The sequence below is a fragment of the Priapulus caudatus genome, unplaced genomic scaffold (assembly GCF_000485595.1).
Source record: "Priapulus caudatus unplaced genomic scaffold, Priapulus_caudatus-5.0.1 Scaffold11, whole genome shotgun sequence".
In the NCBI taxonomy this organism is placed as follows: Eukaryota; Metazoa; Priapulida; class Priapulimorpha; order Priapulimorphida; family Priapulidae; genus Priapulus; species Priapulus caudatus.
In genome coordinates this window covers 282,089-298,761 of record NW_014577072.1, presented here as the reverse complement: position 1 = coordinate 298,761, position 16,673 = coordinate 282,089, and the positions used below count along the sequence as shown (strand labels likewise).

At 46.5% G+C, this 16,673-nt stretch overlaps 1 protein-coding gene across 6 annotated transcripts in view; it reads left to right on the top strand.

The window, feature by feature from the left end:
• LOC106807517 (PR domain zinc finger protein 16-like) overlaps nucleotides 1-13,973 on the top strand; it is a 59,696-nt gene extending 45,723 nt beyond the window's left edge. For 4 of the 6 annotated variants that reach the window (XM_014809878.1, XM_014809869.1, XM_014809895.1 and 1 more), the window contains 5 exons: nucleotides 7,930-8,038; nucleotides 9,181-9,382; nucleotides 9,580-9,766; nucleotides 10,101-10,259; nucleotides 10,552-13,973. In XM_014809878.1, the coding sequence (XP_014665364.1) occupies nucleotides 7,930-8,038; nucleotides 9,181-9,382; nucleotides 9,580-9,766; nucleotides 10,101-10,259; nucleotides 10,552-12,645 (2,751 nt within the window). In that variant the 3' untranslated portion in view covers nucleotides 12,646-13,973. Of the gene's footprint in view, nucleotides 1-4,325; nucleotides 4,466-7,929; nucleotides 8,039-9,180; nucleotides 9,383-9,579; nucleotides 9,767-10,100; nucleotides 10,260-10,551 lie in introns of those variants that run through there. The other 2 variants (XM_014809908.1, XM_014809887.1) reach the window with 2 other exon arrangements.
• Nucleotides 13,974-16,673: the final 2,700 nt, after the last annotated feature.

The following is a 16,673-nucleotide window of genomic DNA, read 5'->3' as shown; positions in this document are numbered from 1 at the left end:
TAATCTGCTTATCGCGGTGTATTGACCATGCGCATGCACTGCAGTGTCAATGGCTCCGTTCGACATCCAGGTACATAAACTGGGTTTGTGTGGACTCGCGTCTGTGATGGTTCTATCGAAAACAATCAGAAACCCTTCGCTTCCACGTTAGAGCGAATTTATAAGGGTAGTAGTTCGGGGTGGTAGCCTATATGGGTCTACCCATCTCTTTGCGCAACGCACGTGTTTATATGATTTCTTTTTAAATGTTTATTACACAGACATACGGTATTTAGTGTGGCCATATATTGGGTATAGCGTTAGACAATCGACGCGGCGGTTTCAGGATGTGTCAGACAACCGAGTAGATAGCAGGTGAGAATTCTTGTTGGCTCCGAGTCCTGTGTATATATTCTTGCTGCTAATCACGTGTTACTCTTGTAACACGGTGGCTGCAATTTCCAAACCAATTCGTCGAATAGTTTTAAGAGACGTCAACCGGACAATGGCCCCACGTGACCTTGCGCCGTGCCTTATTTGTCTTGAGAATCCAGTTCCGAGTAATGTCGTAGGTGTCACCCCTTCACCTTAGTAATGTCCGGTGCCATGCGCTTCCGATATGCAAGTGCCGCACGGCGGAGACGAGGTGAATTGCAGCGTCACCCTGCCATCTCGTATATTTCTCAAATTTTCTCTCATTTTGTCATGTGGTATTCGTATGTTAGAGGAATAGCAGGCGTGGTGGCGGGGCAGGCACCCCCGCCCCTGCTACCTAATCACCATCATCTTCCCGGTCACAGCTACCGGTTTATAGCGATAACCGCACGTTGTCTCCGCGTACGTATAGTGCTGTTCATAGCTGATCCAGCCCGGCAACGTGTAATTTCGATAACAACTATTGTGATCACAGCTATAAACATGCTATCACTGCGAGCGCATTCGAAGCACATGCGAGATTTGGCATTGTCGCATAACAGGTTGCTCAACATTGACCGATTGCAAATTATAGGGGAAGTTTGGGATTGTCTTGCCGAGTTTAGTAACAAATTTGATATGCAAACCGTAGAATGCGACGCTGTGCGATGGGTATAGAACAAACGTTATGCAAGCATAGCGTGCTTCGTGGCAACGTCACACTGTAGTATTGATACGATGAATCAAGCCGAGTATAATAGTACCTGTGTTTGGGAAAAAATCGAAATGTCTATCTGAAGGCAAGCATGATGGCCGTAGAGATAATCGTACTAATACTAATACTAAGGTAGAGATAAAAGTTAAAAACCAACCTACCATATTTCCAGCTGAATATTGCAGATGCTAGATTATTGGAAATGCAACAAAATATACGAAACTTTAATGGAGAGTAGAATATAGAATCATGTTAATTGTAGTTCAATAAAAAATGTACTAAAATGTAGTTATAGGACCAGTTAATATGTATATATATGCGCGTGTATTCTGAGCTATAGCAGCAGGAATTTTTCGGCATTATCAAAATTGTATCGACTGTCCATAATTTTTGATAATCAGCGGCGTAGGAAAATGTTTTTAATTAAAGAAACGTATATGAATATTATAGGATGCTGTAGAATTTCTAAGAAGTAGATATTAGTTTGCGAATTTAAATGTTGCGTTCTGTCATTTCCACCGAGTGTCGAATAATTATTACCAAATGACACAATATCGCGAGAGTCCGTGCGTATCCTCAGATAGGACGCGAACGAGATAGGGGGATATATATAGGGAGTGGGAAAGAGAGCAGGAGAGAACAGGGAAAAATTAGCCTGTCATTTCGCATTCCTTGCGCATGTAATTTCGGAGGCGATATCTCTCAAACCCGCCGTTAATAATGGCATTCATCGAGCATAGCAATGGCGATGGCCACTGATGATAAGTGCTGTAATCGCTTCCTATAGCACCTCCCTCTGACATTTCATAACATCCTGTGCTGTCGACGAGCCTTTGTCGCTCGGCATAAAGAGAATGACAGTCCACCGTTCTGGTTGAAATATCAATGAAAGATGCATTCGATATGCCATTAACCCCAGCGCATACTGAGCAAATCAAACAATGCTACTGCGGCGCAAGCATCTGCTGAATAAACATATCACGGCGTGAATGGCGAGCGAACGTGCGACGCTAGCTGTCGTCTCCTGTGCGCGCGCGTTGCCCGAAGACTCGCTGGCAAACATCAAAGCATCCATCTCGCGCCTCTTCTCCTGTAACCAAAATCCCGATAACGACGTCGGAGTGATGATGATGATGATAATGATGATGATGATGATGATGACAATGATGATGATGATGATGATGATGATGGCGATGAAAGGAGAGGGGGCGCGTGTAGATGTGGCGGGCGGCGGTGTGTTTCGTAAATCAATGCGCATAATTACGACAGCTCATCGAGCGCGGCTGGCTGCTGGCGTGGCGCTTTAGAGGTGCAGCACTCATCTTGCATTCACGTCGCGCGCGTTGTCGTCGCGTAGATCAGCGATGACGGACGCGCTCGTCGTGGCTTACGAAAAATCATTCTTTCGCGCGGCATTGTCCGCCGTTAGATGAGCGCACGATAAACCAGCCCGTGCGTAGTAGCATCCGTCGTGCACGTGTGCGCCTACAAGACGCACCCCCACGATCCCCATGCATCGTAAATCTTCTCTCTCTCTCGATCTCTCTCTTTCTCTCTCTCTCTCTCTCTCTCTCTCTCTCTCTCTCTCTCTCTCTCTCTCTCTCTCTCTCTCTCTCTCTCTCTCTCTACTACTCGTCTCTCTCTCGTCGTCTCTCCTCTCGTCTCCCATCTCTCTCTTCTCTCTGCTCCCCTCTCTCTGTCTTCTCTGTCTTCTCTCTGGCTCTCGTCTCGTCCCCTCACTCCTCTCTCTGTCTCCCTTCCTTCTTATCGCTCTCCCCTTCCCTCCCTCTCTCTCTCCTCTCCTCGCTTCGCTCTCGTCTCTCTCTCTCTCTTTCCTCTCTCTCTCTCTCCCTCTCCCGCTCGTCTCTTCCTCTCCATCTCTCTCTCCTCGCTCCGTCGTTCTTCTCTCTCTCTGCTCTCTCTCTCTGCTCTGCACCTCTCTGCATTGCCCTCTCTCTGTCTCTCTCTCTCTCCTCTTCCTATCTCCCTCTCTCTGTCTCTCTGTCCTCTTCTTCTCTCCTCCTCGACCCTCTTCTCTCTTCCTCTTCTTCGTCTCTCTGTATCTCCCGCATCTTCCGTCTCTCTCTCTCCTCCTCCTCTCTTCTCTCCAACTCTCTTCCCCTCCCCCTCTCTCTCGTCCTCCCCCCTCCCCTCTCTCCCCCTCCTCCCCCTCGCTCTCTCAGCCTCTCTCCGCTGTCTTTCATCTTCATCTCATTCTCTCTTCTCGTCTCTTTCCTCTCTCTCCTTCTCTCCCGTTCCGCTTCTTCCTTTCTCGCCCGCTCGGCTGTCTCTCTCTCGTCTTCGCTCTCCATCATCTCTCTCGCTCTCTCTCTCCTCTCCTCAGCTCTTCCCTCTCACTTCACCGCTGCAGGCTGGTCCTCCTGTCTCCCGCTCTCTTCTGTCTCTCGTTCTGCGTCTGTCTCTTCTCTTCTCTCTCCTCTCCTCTCTCTCTCTCCTCTTTCTCGTCTCTCGTCGTCTCGACTCATCCTCTCCCCCTCGCTCCTCTTCTCGGTCTCTTCTCTCCCTCCTCTCGCTGTCTCTCTCTCCCTCTCTCGTCTCTCTCTTTTCTTCTCTTTCTTTCGCTCTCTCAGTTCTCTCTCCTCTCTCCCTCTCCGGTCTCTGCTCTCTCTCCTCACCGCACATCCTCTTCTCTCTCTCGAGTCTCTCATCTCTCATTCTCCCCGATCTCCTCCTGTCGTTAGGCTGTCTTCTTCTCGCTGTCTCTCCTCTTCTCTCCTCGCTGTCTCTGCTGTGTCGTCTCTCGTCGTCAGTCCTCCATCTCTCTCTTTGTAAAAAATATCGTCCTAGCTAATGCGGTTAGCGTTGTGGTGGCACTCTTTGGACGCTGCGGTGAGTGTAGCCGTCGCAGAGTGGTGTGCATAGTCTCGTAGAAGGCTACGGAGGTGGGTTAGGAACCGCGCTCTTCCCTATACCTCCGTCAGTGAGGCGATTTCTGAGCCTGACTAACACACATGGCCCAAGGCAGACAGGTGCAGCGGGCCAAGAGGTGTGTGACGAATAAGGGCACGCGATTCTAAAGGCGCTATCTGTGCGAGCATCTACGGGTAGCTCGCTCGCTGCGGAGATAAGTGCAGTGGGGATGGGCTAATGCGTCGGTGGGGGGTCGCGTGATGTCACTGCGAGCGCGTAGTGCAATAAGATGGGCTGCGGCGCAGCGTCGCGGGCCAGTCAATAGTAGTGGAAAGCGGAGCATGCAGGTGATGTGCGCCCTGGGAACACTCTCCGGTGCTGTTGTGAAGCACGTGACGCCGTGGTTTTGCGTGTCATTGAACGAACAGTAGGGTTGTCGGCGCAGTGTATCTGACTGCACACCTGGAGCAGCGTAGGAAGAAAAAGGTAGGATAACTGTTACCAGGCTAAGAGAGGGTCATGTGCTGGGTTAGCTCTAGAACTATAGCCCTTCGCTCTTCTACATGCAGGCCTGTGGCAGAGCGAAGGACAATAGTTCTAGAGCTAGTGCTGTGTGAATTCATAGGTGATGCGTGATTTCTCTATCGACAACGTTTCAGGTTTGGCAATCGCGTGAAAGATATTACTTGGGCATCGCTTTTTGGCCTGACGGTGCGGGTAGTGATTGTCGTTACCACTGTCTTTTCAGCCTGTTCTGCTAGCATCTATGACCAATACGACATACACATATATGGCTCTCCTATGACACTATTGTCATAGGTAAGATTCTTCCTATGCCAAATATTGTTGCCTATGCTGTTGCTGCGCAATGCATAGGAGTTTAGAAGAGCGGTATTATAACGCAAGCATGAATTTCAGCTGCTAAGCGAGAACGACAGTTGACTCGCCAAATATGTTGTCATAAGTGTCAAGAGAAAGCAGTCATATGCGTATGTCGTATTTGTGTAGATATAGATATAGATATAAATTGTATATAGATGCAAGCAGAACATGTTGGTCTTTCATAATAATAATAATATAATAATAATAATAATATAAGACATTTCAGATAGAGACAAATGCGTTAGCAAGATTTGATTTTCTATAGTTTTATAAAGTTATCTTAGAAAATGCTCCTGGTCGGATGTCGAGGAAGGTATGCCAGCAGGCGTTGGCTATAGAAATGCAGAAGGCGTAACAGTTTAGAGTTGAACACGTTTTCATTCATTCAAAGCCTCCTCCCATGGTTTGATGATAATTTATGCCCGTATAATTGATTGACAGTTACTGTTTACAGTGGCAATAGAGTGATGCGATTTCACAAGCAATTAATTTATGTATCGGTGGGGGATGAGTGGCATGTAAATCTGTGACCGTGTAAATAAATATTTGTGTAATACAAGGCGTTTATTGTGGTGGTAGCTGGGTGAGTGGGATTGGTGGGATGGTGGGTGATCCGCTGCTGTGGATTGCGCTTGTAAAAATTTAATGGGATCGAAAATGTATCATTTAATATGATTTATTATATTAGTATGTATGCTATTATACTATTATACTATTATATATGCTATTATAAATTTATGTTGTTAGATTTCTTGGATGAGTTTATGAGTTTAGATACTGTAAATCTGGTATTATAGTGAGTAATATCAATACTAGTATGATTTTTATCAATATATTTTATGTCTATCATAAATACAATTTGCTTGCCATTTATTGTTATTAGCGTAATCTAACTCGTTTCCATTTGATTTCTGAACCATGAAATTGTAGATAATCGATGTCACATTAGTAATTCAAATGTATTGATTCTTTCGAGCTCACTGCCTGTTCAACGTATTCGCTTCTAATCTAAGCTCGATCTGTTTTTTTAAAACCCCGTCTGGTAACAACAGTCGTACGACATTTTGCATGTGGTTATGATTCATTTCCACGCATCCACGCCCGAAACTCCGCTGTTTTCTCACCCGTGCAAGTTACCCGAATGGACTTCCTTGTCTGCAGGGCAGGTAGCAGCTGATGATGGCAACATTTGTGCGTGTGTTGGGAGTGCGACTCTCGCGTTTGTACGTGGGGGAGGGGTGCGCGTCGGTGTGTGTACGTGTGTATGGGGGTGCGACTGCGTGCATGACAGAGAGGAAGGTAGAGGTGATACGGGTCACTGCAGAGTCCTGGGACAGCGGCCGTCGCGACGTAGAATGTGTGTAAGCGGTGACAGCTCCGTGATGGAGTGGTGCGCTACGCTCTTACCGCAACGCGCGCGCGCACGCATGATTATTCTCTTCCTGCCCCCTCTTTCTGCCTCTCTATCGCGCGCAGTTTCTACACAGTCACACAGTCTCTCTTTCTCTTTCTCTCTCTCTCTCTCTCTCTCTCTCTCTCTCTCTCTCTCTCTTTCTCTCTCTCTCTCTCTCTCTCTCTCTCTCTCTCTCTCTCTCTCTTATACACCCAATCTCATAGTATCGCTTTCACAGTTTTTTAGTCCCCACAGGGCGACTGTTTCCCTATCTTTTGAAGGTGATTTCGTTGCTGGGTTAATGCCCTACACTGGATAAATGAGATGCTGAATTTTTAAGAACACTGGGCATACCGTGAATTGATGCTAAAGAGTCAAGCAAAGCTAATTCATCTGTAACTAAGTTAACGGGTTTAGAGATCAATGGTCGTGATGTTTATGTCCCTCAGATTCTACGGTCATGTGTGTTTGGTAACGACTTTCCGTCTGAACAAAATATGCTGTCGTTAGAGGTGATTTCTTGTGGACAGGTCCTGGGCAGAGGGGGAATTTGCATTTTATGTGCATTTACACTGGAACTGGTCAGGTGAACAACCGCACAGAGGAGGTGCCACCTGTGTTGAGGTGCGACCTCTCTTTCCAACGATCCTAAATGTCAACAGTTCACTACGTGGCTTTGTCACCATTACCTGGCGATATACGTAGCGCAGTGTACACAAACTATTCGCTCGGGTTTGTTAAATGATGTGCCTCTAAGGTGATGGCAAGGGATTGGTCAGGAATGCTAGGCGCTGGCCCTTGACGAGAGCGTAAAGGTAGTGCTTAATGCGCGAGTTTGCATTGTCACCTTAGAAATAAGAAAGATCAATCCGTGTTTGACTTCTAGGACGACGAAACCTACTGTTTAGAGAGTGGGGCGCTTTTCGATTCTCAATACGCATGTGTGTGTGTGCGTTATAAGAAGCCACGTAGGTCACATTCGGTGACCTGTATTATGTAAGCAGGCTGTTGGCCATCTTAAAACGCTGTCGATATTCTTGTTTCGCCATCGTTGACTATTCTGAGAGTTGACAGGTGTTATCGAGAAGGGTCTTGAAGGGGAAAAGAATGAGTAAGGCAATACAGGAACCAATCTGAGTGGCCAGTGTTATTATCTTCCACAGCTTGCGATTGGTTCCTGCCGAGTGCATGGGTTATTATCGACACATCGGCTTTGCCATTAGTGTCAACCCGGTGAAAGTGGCCGTGAAATTTGGTGACAGATTCCGTGTCACCGTGTTCTTGCTTGTATGTCAGTGACACGGTGGAGCACCTGGCGGCCTGTCACCGGGCTTTATCATTCTTTCAAATGGTCTGTGATATGTCGGCATATGATTTGGTGAATAGCTGATTTTGTCTTGACTGTCGGCTGCTGGCTGCTGAATTTGCCAGTCTGCTAGGCACATGCACTTGGGAGGCGATATTTTTTGCTTTAGCGTTGATCTTTATAGCGTTTGTGGCTTAGAACGTGGAAGATTGCAATAGTGTTCATTGTTGAGTTTGTTAAACGTGTTAGCGGAAACCTAATGCACGGACATCCGTATTTTTTATAGCAGTTTAAAGGATATCTGTACTATTCATAGAGGCTTGATAACTTGACGTTAGCAGTGACTCATTTTATGCGCCTCTCTTACAGGTCTATTACAAAGCAATAAAGGACATAGAAGCTGGCGAAGAGATGTTGCTGTACGAGAGAGATGCTGTCTACCCAGGGAGTGAGCTGGAGAACCTACCCGTAGATGAAGGTAGGGGCATCATATGATTATTTTTTCTTCTTTGTAAACACATTGACAGCTTGTAGAATTCAACCTAATTCGCGCTTAAACCAATTGGCATTATTAGACATTTTTATGGGGTTGCGTGCAGCCTTTGTGCGAAAATACCCCCTAACAAGAACTACAGAGATTCCTTCTTTTTAAATTAAACGCTGTCCTGATTAGCACTTCAAAGATGAAGGGGTACACATCCGATACGAATGTGGCCCGCACGGTCAGCATATATCATACGGCTCGTCGAGAGGTGTAAGTTTTTTTGGGTTAATCTTTTCAACTGATGGCTGGCGGAGGCTGGTGGAGACTCCTGAGGCACTGGTGGAGGCTGGTAGGGGCAGTAGCTAGGCTCCTTGCCTATCCTACCGTATGGTGATCGTGATCTGGAACAGCTAGTATTTTAAATCATCTTAAATCCCGAGTGCGAAAGAGATGCCTTTGAAGATATGCCGCATTTAAAGAGACTACGGATCTGCTATTATTAGTTAACACTATTCGTTTGGGCACTCGTGTCCCTGTCGCCCTGATAGATGCCCACAACAACGTGCGCAGGCAGTATATGTGGGTATGCAATAATCTATTGTATGCTAGCCAGCGTAGTTATGTTTATAGTCCTGTTTTAACAACGTGTACGGTTGAGGGACACGATATAATGACATGAATAATGGCCCAGATAAAGGACGAAATAGTGCCTGAGGTGGTGAGCAAGATAAAACGTATGCGTTTCAGTTCTCCAGGGCTGTTATCGCAGCGAGCTTACATTGTCGGTGCTCAGATTTGGAGAAAAAACATATTCTACCAACATTTCCATGAATTTGCGTTACAATGCAATTATCGAACAATATTGCTGTCATGCTCCAGAAGAACAGTTTCCGAAGCACCTATAACTTGCCCAGGTGAAGGAACTCGGGTGACGCTCCGTTAAATGCGTACATGAACTGACCACGGGGACATTAGGCGACAACTGCTCGGCGGCGAATTCTAGTAACGCGACATCTGTCGCGTGATTTGCATTTAGAACACCTGCGACCGTGACTTATGGCTTTTTGTTATAGCGACCGCGATCTAAGCACCGCTCGCAGTCACTATTATAGACATTGTTTTTTTTTATCTTGCAGACGACAATACGTACCAGTGCGCATGTGGCGAGATTTTCTGCTCAAAGGTGGCCCTGCGCAAGCATGAAGCGTATGACTGCGACAACAATGATGCCATCTACCACAGCAGAAGAGAGTCGCACCCCAGTCAGATGGATAGTGGTGATTGCCAGCCCGAGTTCCAGTGCATGGACTGTGAGGTGGATTTTCCTGATGAGGAAAGGTAAGAAGGCATATATGATTCTATAATTCATACTTGACCTGTATACGTTTAAGCACGAGTGTTGCATGTCGCGCATTTGCTTTATTTCTGGCGACGACAACCGATATCATTCGAACAGCAATGAAATTCCGCAGGTGAAATAGTTGCTGTGAAGCACTACGTATTAGTATCTATCAGTGTGTTACTGTTTGGTGCAGGTATGAGGAACACATGAAAGCCCACAGTAGCGAGCGCGAGTACGAGTGCGACATATGCTCACGGTCCTTCAACTGGAAGTCAAACTTCATCCGTCACCAGGGGTCACACATGGAGTCTCAAGGTTTCGCCTGCGAGAACTGTGACAAGGCAGGTTGCCTTTCCTGTGATTCTACTTCCGATTCGATGGTACAGTTATTGTTGACCAGTAGCTTGTCGAAAGATTCGGTAACATCGAATAACGTCAAGTTTAACTGGTTACTTAATCGAACCCTTGTTCAAATTCATCTATTCTAGACAATTAATTAATAAATGCTATATGTCATTCCAATATACATATATATATAGTTCTAGAAATAAATATATACGTGGATTTCATAGCTATGGGGTCTTGCGTTTGATGTACTTGGCCATATACAACATAATAAACATGTTTGCATTGCTTGTCATTCCTTGAAATACCTTCAAATATCTAGAAATTCACAGAAATTTTAATGGTTGCAATATTTATCTACTCTTGTAGGTATTCACTGACGCTAGTAATCTGCAGAGGCACATCCGCACGCAGCATGTGGGAGCGCGCTCGCATACATGTCTGGAATGTGGCAAGGCGTTTGCCACGTCCAGTGGACTGAAGCAACACACTCACATACACAGCAGCGTGAAACCTTTCCAGTGTGAGGTATGTGACTCTGCAGGCTTCTACTCTTGTCAGACCTGATTGCGTGCATTCAGTTAGTCATCCTGCTCTGAAAAACGTCCCTACATGTTAGCGAGGTCTCCTTCCTCATTTTGGGACAAATGACCTGCAGTTCAAAACTGTATTAACTGAAGATGCATGTTAGCAGGGAGCTTGATTATTAGGCCTTCCAATTTATTGGCATTTGAAATGCTTACGTTGACTAGCTGGCAGCGATCATTAACAGTAACGCTTGCAACATGCTTACTAAATTTTTTCTTGTTTTGTCTTTTAGGTGTGTCTGAAGGCATACACACAGTTCTCCAATCTCTGTCGTCACAAGCGCATGCATGCTGACTGCCGCACCCGCATCAAGTGCAAAGACTGCGGCCAGTCCTTCTCCACGGTGACGTCGCTTAGCAAGCACAAGCGCTTCTGTGAGGGGGCGCTGCGCCATGGACTTCCGCCATACTTCCCCGGCGTTCCATCGTCTGAGAAGTCTCCGATTGGTGGGCCACCCTCTACATCACATCCCTACCCTAATCTTTATGGGATCCGTCCAAACTTTCCCCTGTTCCCAATGGGTTATCCGTTCATGCCACCTCACATGCTACATTTCCCATCACCGTTGGCCTCACCACCGCAGTTTATCAAGCCAGCAACGTCTACCCTTAGCCCAGGAAGCGAGGATGAGCGAAGCAGTCAGCAACTGAAGGTCATGAAACAGGAGCGGCAAGGAAGCGATGGATCTGACGTCAGCGAGCTGTCATATCTGAGCTCTCCAGGTGGCAGCAGTGTAGTCACCAGCGAGGGATCTGATGGCGATAGCGAGATTGAGCCGCGGGAAAGGAGGGTCGACGACATGATGCCCGCACCGCTGCTAACGCAGGCCCTGCTACAGAAACGATCTGCCTGGGCGAGCATTACATCCACGCCTCATTCTGGCAATGGTCGCTTGTCACCGCACAGGAGAGACGGGGGCAGCCCACCGGAATCTGAGGAATCTCCCCTTGATCTGAGTGTGAAGAAGCCGTCCTTCTCTCAGGAGCAACACAAGACGCACATCTTTGGGAGCAAGCATTTGAACGTAGAGGAGGCACTCCCTGTGAAGCCGGTCGCTCCTCCTCCGCAGCCTCCGGCAGCTCGCTCATCGGTCGAACAGTTTCTGAGGCCGGAGAGCAGCCAGACGGTCGCACCCAGCATGTCCATTCCCAGTCTGTCCCCTGGTGGTCTGGCTGGACTTCAGTTCCCGGGCAGGTTCCCGTTTGCACCGCGGTTCCCTTTTCCCAACCCGGCACTGATGAACATCAACAACATCAACTTGGAGATGCTGCGCAAACAGTTTGAGATTAACAGACCACCGATGATGTCAGATGCGATGCGTTTTCCTGAAAGGCCCATGCAGTTTCCGCCCTATGCCATAAATGGCGCTAAGCAGAAGGAGCGTTACGCCTGCAAGTATTGCGGCAAGATTTTCCCGCGGTCAGCTAACCTCACTCGTCACCTGCGCACTCACACGGGGGAGCAGCCCTACAAGTGCAAGTACTGCGAGCGATCGTTCAGCATCTCCTCCAATCTACAGCGCCACGTCAGGAACATCCACAACAAGGAGAAGCCGTTCAAGTGTCCGCTGTGTGATCGCTGCTTTGGCCAGCAGACGAATCTTGACCGGCATCTGAAGAAGCACGAGACGGAGGGTTCGGATTTCGCAGGCACCTCGCCCGACTCAAACCTCGACGAGAAAGACGAGAGCTATTTCACGGAAATTCGCAACTTCATCGGCAAGGTGACGGAGAAGGACCAGGAGGCACACAGTAATCTCGACACAAACTTCTCACTCACTGACCAGATCGAGAAGAAAGCCTTAATTAACCGCATGTCTAGTCCCGAGAGAGATACCGAGACGATGTCAGTCGACACTAACTCGAATAACGAGGATGAAGAAGTGGGACGAGCTGCAAAACGATCTCGAACTGATGAGAGCGATGAAAAATCCACGAACCAGCCGTTGCTACCTGACCGCAGAGATGATGATCACTCGTTACTAACAGGATCAGTAGAACTGCGTCCCAGTCCTATTGGCAAGGCAGTCCCGGACAGCAATGCAGCAACAGAACCGCTCAGCCACAGCAACAACCACTCCACCGAGAAGCCTCGCCTACAACAGCTGAAGGGTTGTGGGTCAATTTACGAACTCGTTGGCAAGGCAACAGCTTGCACTATCTGCCAGAAAGAGTTCGCCTCAACAGCAAAGCTATATGTCCATCTGCGAGACATGCATAATGATCTGTGTAAGCCATACCAATTCTACGATGGCGTTGCCTCCAAGCTGAGGAATGGTACTGACAGCATACAGAATGGAATTGCCAATAAGGAAGTTAGTGCATAACAATGCCAGTGGGCAAAACGCTATTCAGTGGAATTGAGCGCGACTTTTAATACCCGATAGCTGCACATGCTTCATTTTAGTATATTTTGTCAGGAAAAAATAAGATTATCATTATGTGAATGCAGTGCACCTATTGCACCCACCAATGAACGATGTGCGTGTGCGTGTGTGTGTTTGTGTGCGTGCGTGCGTGCGTGCGTGCGTGCGTGTGTGTGTATATACGCGTGAATGTTTACTTGTTTGACGGCATTTCACTAATCGATCCTGATTATGTACCATGTTTTGGGGCGAGGGGGTTTTTCAGGGCGAAGTCTACACTATAATGTTAAGTAGCGTAATCGAGATCGAGGTGATTGCCAAACCTCACACATACGTGCAGTTAGCTCCCTTTTTAACTTCATCCCCTCTGTTTGTCTCAGAGCATTTGCCACATTTCGTTTACTGTGGTTTAAAAAAATCTACTTCGGTGAAAAAATGGCCTTTTACACGCAACGAATATTAATATCTCGTCGTACCTTTTTTAGGAAGGAGAGCACACATCATCACAGTTTTATCAGTTGTCCAGTTGGTAAAAGGTCTAGTCTATCATAATCACCGCATTTCGTTCATTGGCTACGCACGTCATTCTGTCATTCTGTTCCTTCATTATATAGGTTATATCGGTTATATAGTCTTATATTCGTAACAATAGCATTCAAGGTCCTGTATACTGTAGTTGTATGTATTGTGTTGGACCAGGTTGTTGTGTTCAACAATATGACCTTGTAATTCTCGTGACAGACGCGTCAGAATTTAATAGCGATAGTTTTGTTTATTATTCAGTATTGATATATAGGTCATATAGAAATCAGTTTGCATACCATTTTACGCATGGAAATTGTTTGCAATCATATGAATCTGGTTTGCCACTGTTATTATGTCAGATGAACATTAATATATCGTTCACATACGTGAAGGTGGATACTGTCAACTCTTGTTTGAAGCGACCGCCGTGTTGCATTGTATGTTCTCATATAATAATTAATAGATTACGTCTCACGATCATAATATTGCTGGACCGAGTTCACACGCCAGTCGTTTTTATGTGTATAGATATATTCATGAAGATATAATGCTTAGTTGTTTGTGAGGTTAATTACTTATATCGCGGATCCACTATGCCGATGTTGTATACACGATATTTATGTACTGGTGTTGCACATGACCATTGTATATTTCCTTGTCGTTTTTCTGGTTTAATATATAAATCATAATATTTATGCCATGTCAGCTTTGTTACCAATTCATTGTAAGTCACTTGGAAAATATATTGTTAATCAATATTTAAATCGCTTGTTGTTACTTTTTTATGTAGCTTGGTGCTTGATGATGATAGTGACTATGATGATAATGTTGATAATAATAATAATAATAATAATAATAATAATAATAATAATAATACCAACAATTATATTAATAATATGAATAGCAGATTTATTATATAACTGTATCGTAGAACTGTTCATCCGCCTCCAATTTGCTCTTCCTCTTCTCTCTCTCTCCTTCTCTCTTCTCTCCTATCTCTCTTCTCTCCTCTCCTTCTCGCCTCTTCTTCTCATCGCCCTCTACCTCTGCTTGCTCCCCTTTATCTTCCACTGTTCGCTACCTACTATCTTTCTCATCCTTCTCCTCTCCTTCCTCGTTCGTCTCTTTTTCTATTTCCCGTTTCTTCTACTCCCTCCTCTTCTCTCTCTCCCGCCTTCACTTCTTCCTCTCTCTCCTCTCTTCTCTCCTCTCCTCTTCCTCTCAATACTGCCTAAACACAGCGCTCTCCTTCCTTCCTCCTCTCCTTCCTCTCGTTCGTCACTACAGTTAGCGTTACGTTACCGATCTGCGATCTCCGTTCCCCGGTCCCTACCCGATCTCGATCTCTCCGTTGTACTCGTCTCGATCTTGTATCGTTTGCTGTTCTCGTTCTGTTCTTCTCGTCTCGTCTCGTCTTGTTCGTCTCGTCTCGTCTCGTCTCGTTGTCTCGTTCCTCTTCCATCTCTCTTCCCTCTCCTCCGATCTCTCGCCGTCTCCCTCTTCCTCTCCTTCCTACTCCTATCTATTTATTCCTCTCCTTTCTCCTTCATGCTCCATCTTATCCATCACTCATCTCCTCTCCTCTCCTCTCCTCTCTTCCTTTCCTCTCCACTCACTCAACTTCCTCCAGCTCTCGCTCTGATCTACTCCTCTCCTCTCCTCTCCTCTCCTCTTTCTCTCCTCTCTTCTTTCCATTCACTCTCCTCTCCTCTCGTCCTCTGCTCTCTGCTCCGTCTCCTGCTCCTTCTCTTTTCTCTCTCTCCGAATCTCTCTCTCTCTCGTTCTCTTCTCTTTCTCCCCTTCTCTTTCTCTTTCTCCTCTCCTCCCTCTCCTCTCCCTCTCCTCTCCTCTCCTCTCCTCTCTCCTCCTCTCCTTCTTCTCTCTTCTCTCCTCTCTTCTCTCCTTTTTTCTCCTCTCCTCTCCTCTCCTTTCTTCTTTCCTTCTCTCCTCTCTACTCCTCTTCTCTCTCCTATCCTTCCTGTCTTTCTACCTCTCTTCTCCTATCCTTCTATCCTCTCATTCCTCTCCTTTACCTCTTTACTCTCCTTTACCTCTTTTATCTCCTCTCCTCTCCTATCCTTCTCCTCTCCTACTCTCTCGCTGCTCTCTCCTCTTCTCTCCTCTCTCTCTTTCTCTCTCGCCTCTCCTTCGTCCTTTCCTCTCCTCTCTCTCCTCTCCTCTCCTCTCCTATCCTCTACTCTCTCATCCTCTCCTCTCTCTTTTCCTCTCTCTCTCTCTCTTCTCTTTGTTCTCTCTTTTCTCTCTTTCTCTCTCATCTCTTCATCTCTCTTCCTTTCTCTCTCCTCTCTCCTCTCTCTCTTCCGTCTCTCTCTCTTCTCTTCCTCTTCCTACTTCTCCTCTCTCTTCTCTCTCTCTTTCTTTTCATCTTCTTATCTCTTTCTCTTCTCTCTTCTCTCCTCTCTCCTCTCTCCTCTCTCCTCTCTCCTCTCCTCTCCTATTTCTCTGCCGTGCCAGTGTCTAAGCCTGAACTCTAACGGCGTGTATGCACGACCATAGCAACTCACATGTATAAATCTGTAGTCATTGTTCAACTATTCGCCACCAGCGAAAAGTTTCCAAGGTATACGATTGTGTGTTATCCAGGACACAAAATATACGCGGTGTGCAATGTTTGTAAAAGGCTGGTGTGATGGCGCTTAAAGCCCTCGTCTTTCAAGTTTCTTCCCAGCCGAGTTTTTTTCCATGCCGCAGTTTCGGTTAAAAACTTCCATAGGACATAAGATATGACAAAGAGTTATGTAGTTTGTTTTCCCTGGACAATTTCCGGAATTATCACGTTTACATGGAAATGATGCGTAGCGGCATTCTTTATAACTGAGGTCCTCTAAGATGGTAAACTTGTGTAACCAAAACCATTAGCTCTCTGTGACCGCGCACTGCGTCATTGCCTGTCGCTCTAACATTGACATCTCCTCAATATAAAATGTTTAGCTCACACGCGCGCAAGACTACAGCGACGTCGTGAAATAGCAAGCGCCTTTTAACAGTTTGAATGCAGTGAAATCAAATCGATCTTTTAGGTGATCGATAGGCAGCCAGCTTCCCGCGTGCGTTGTATTGTGATCATTCTAGCTAAATGCGCGCGACTATGCATTTCCATTTTCTATGGTCAATTAAGAAGACAATAACGCAGGCGTCGCGTGAGTAGGGGACCCGCGCAGTACGCACCGCTTCTCAATGGCTGACGTTTAAGTCAAGTTACTGCCGACTTTTCTCTCGGCGAAACCTCTTTTAGTGGCAGTTGCAACCTCAGCGAGCATTGTGCGAGCCACGCACCTGATGTGGGGACATAAACGCAACGTAAAAGCGCATATAAACCCACTAATGCCATTTTCTTGTCAGTCGTTTGATGACCGCAGAGTTATTGCTTCTTAACGGGCTTCAGTTTCCGAAGCCGGTCCATTTCGACGTTGTTCGCGGAGCAGCACAAGCTGAGATCTATA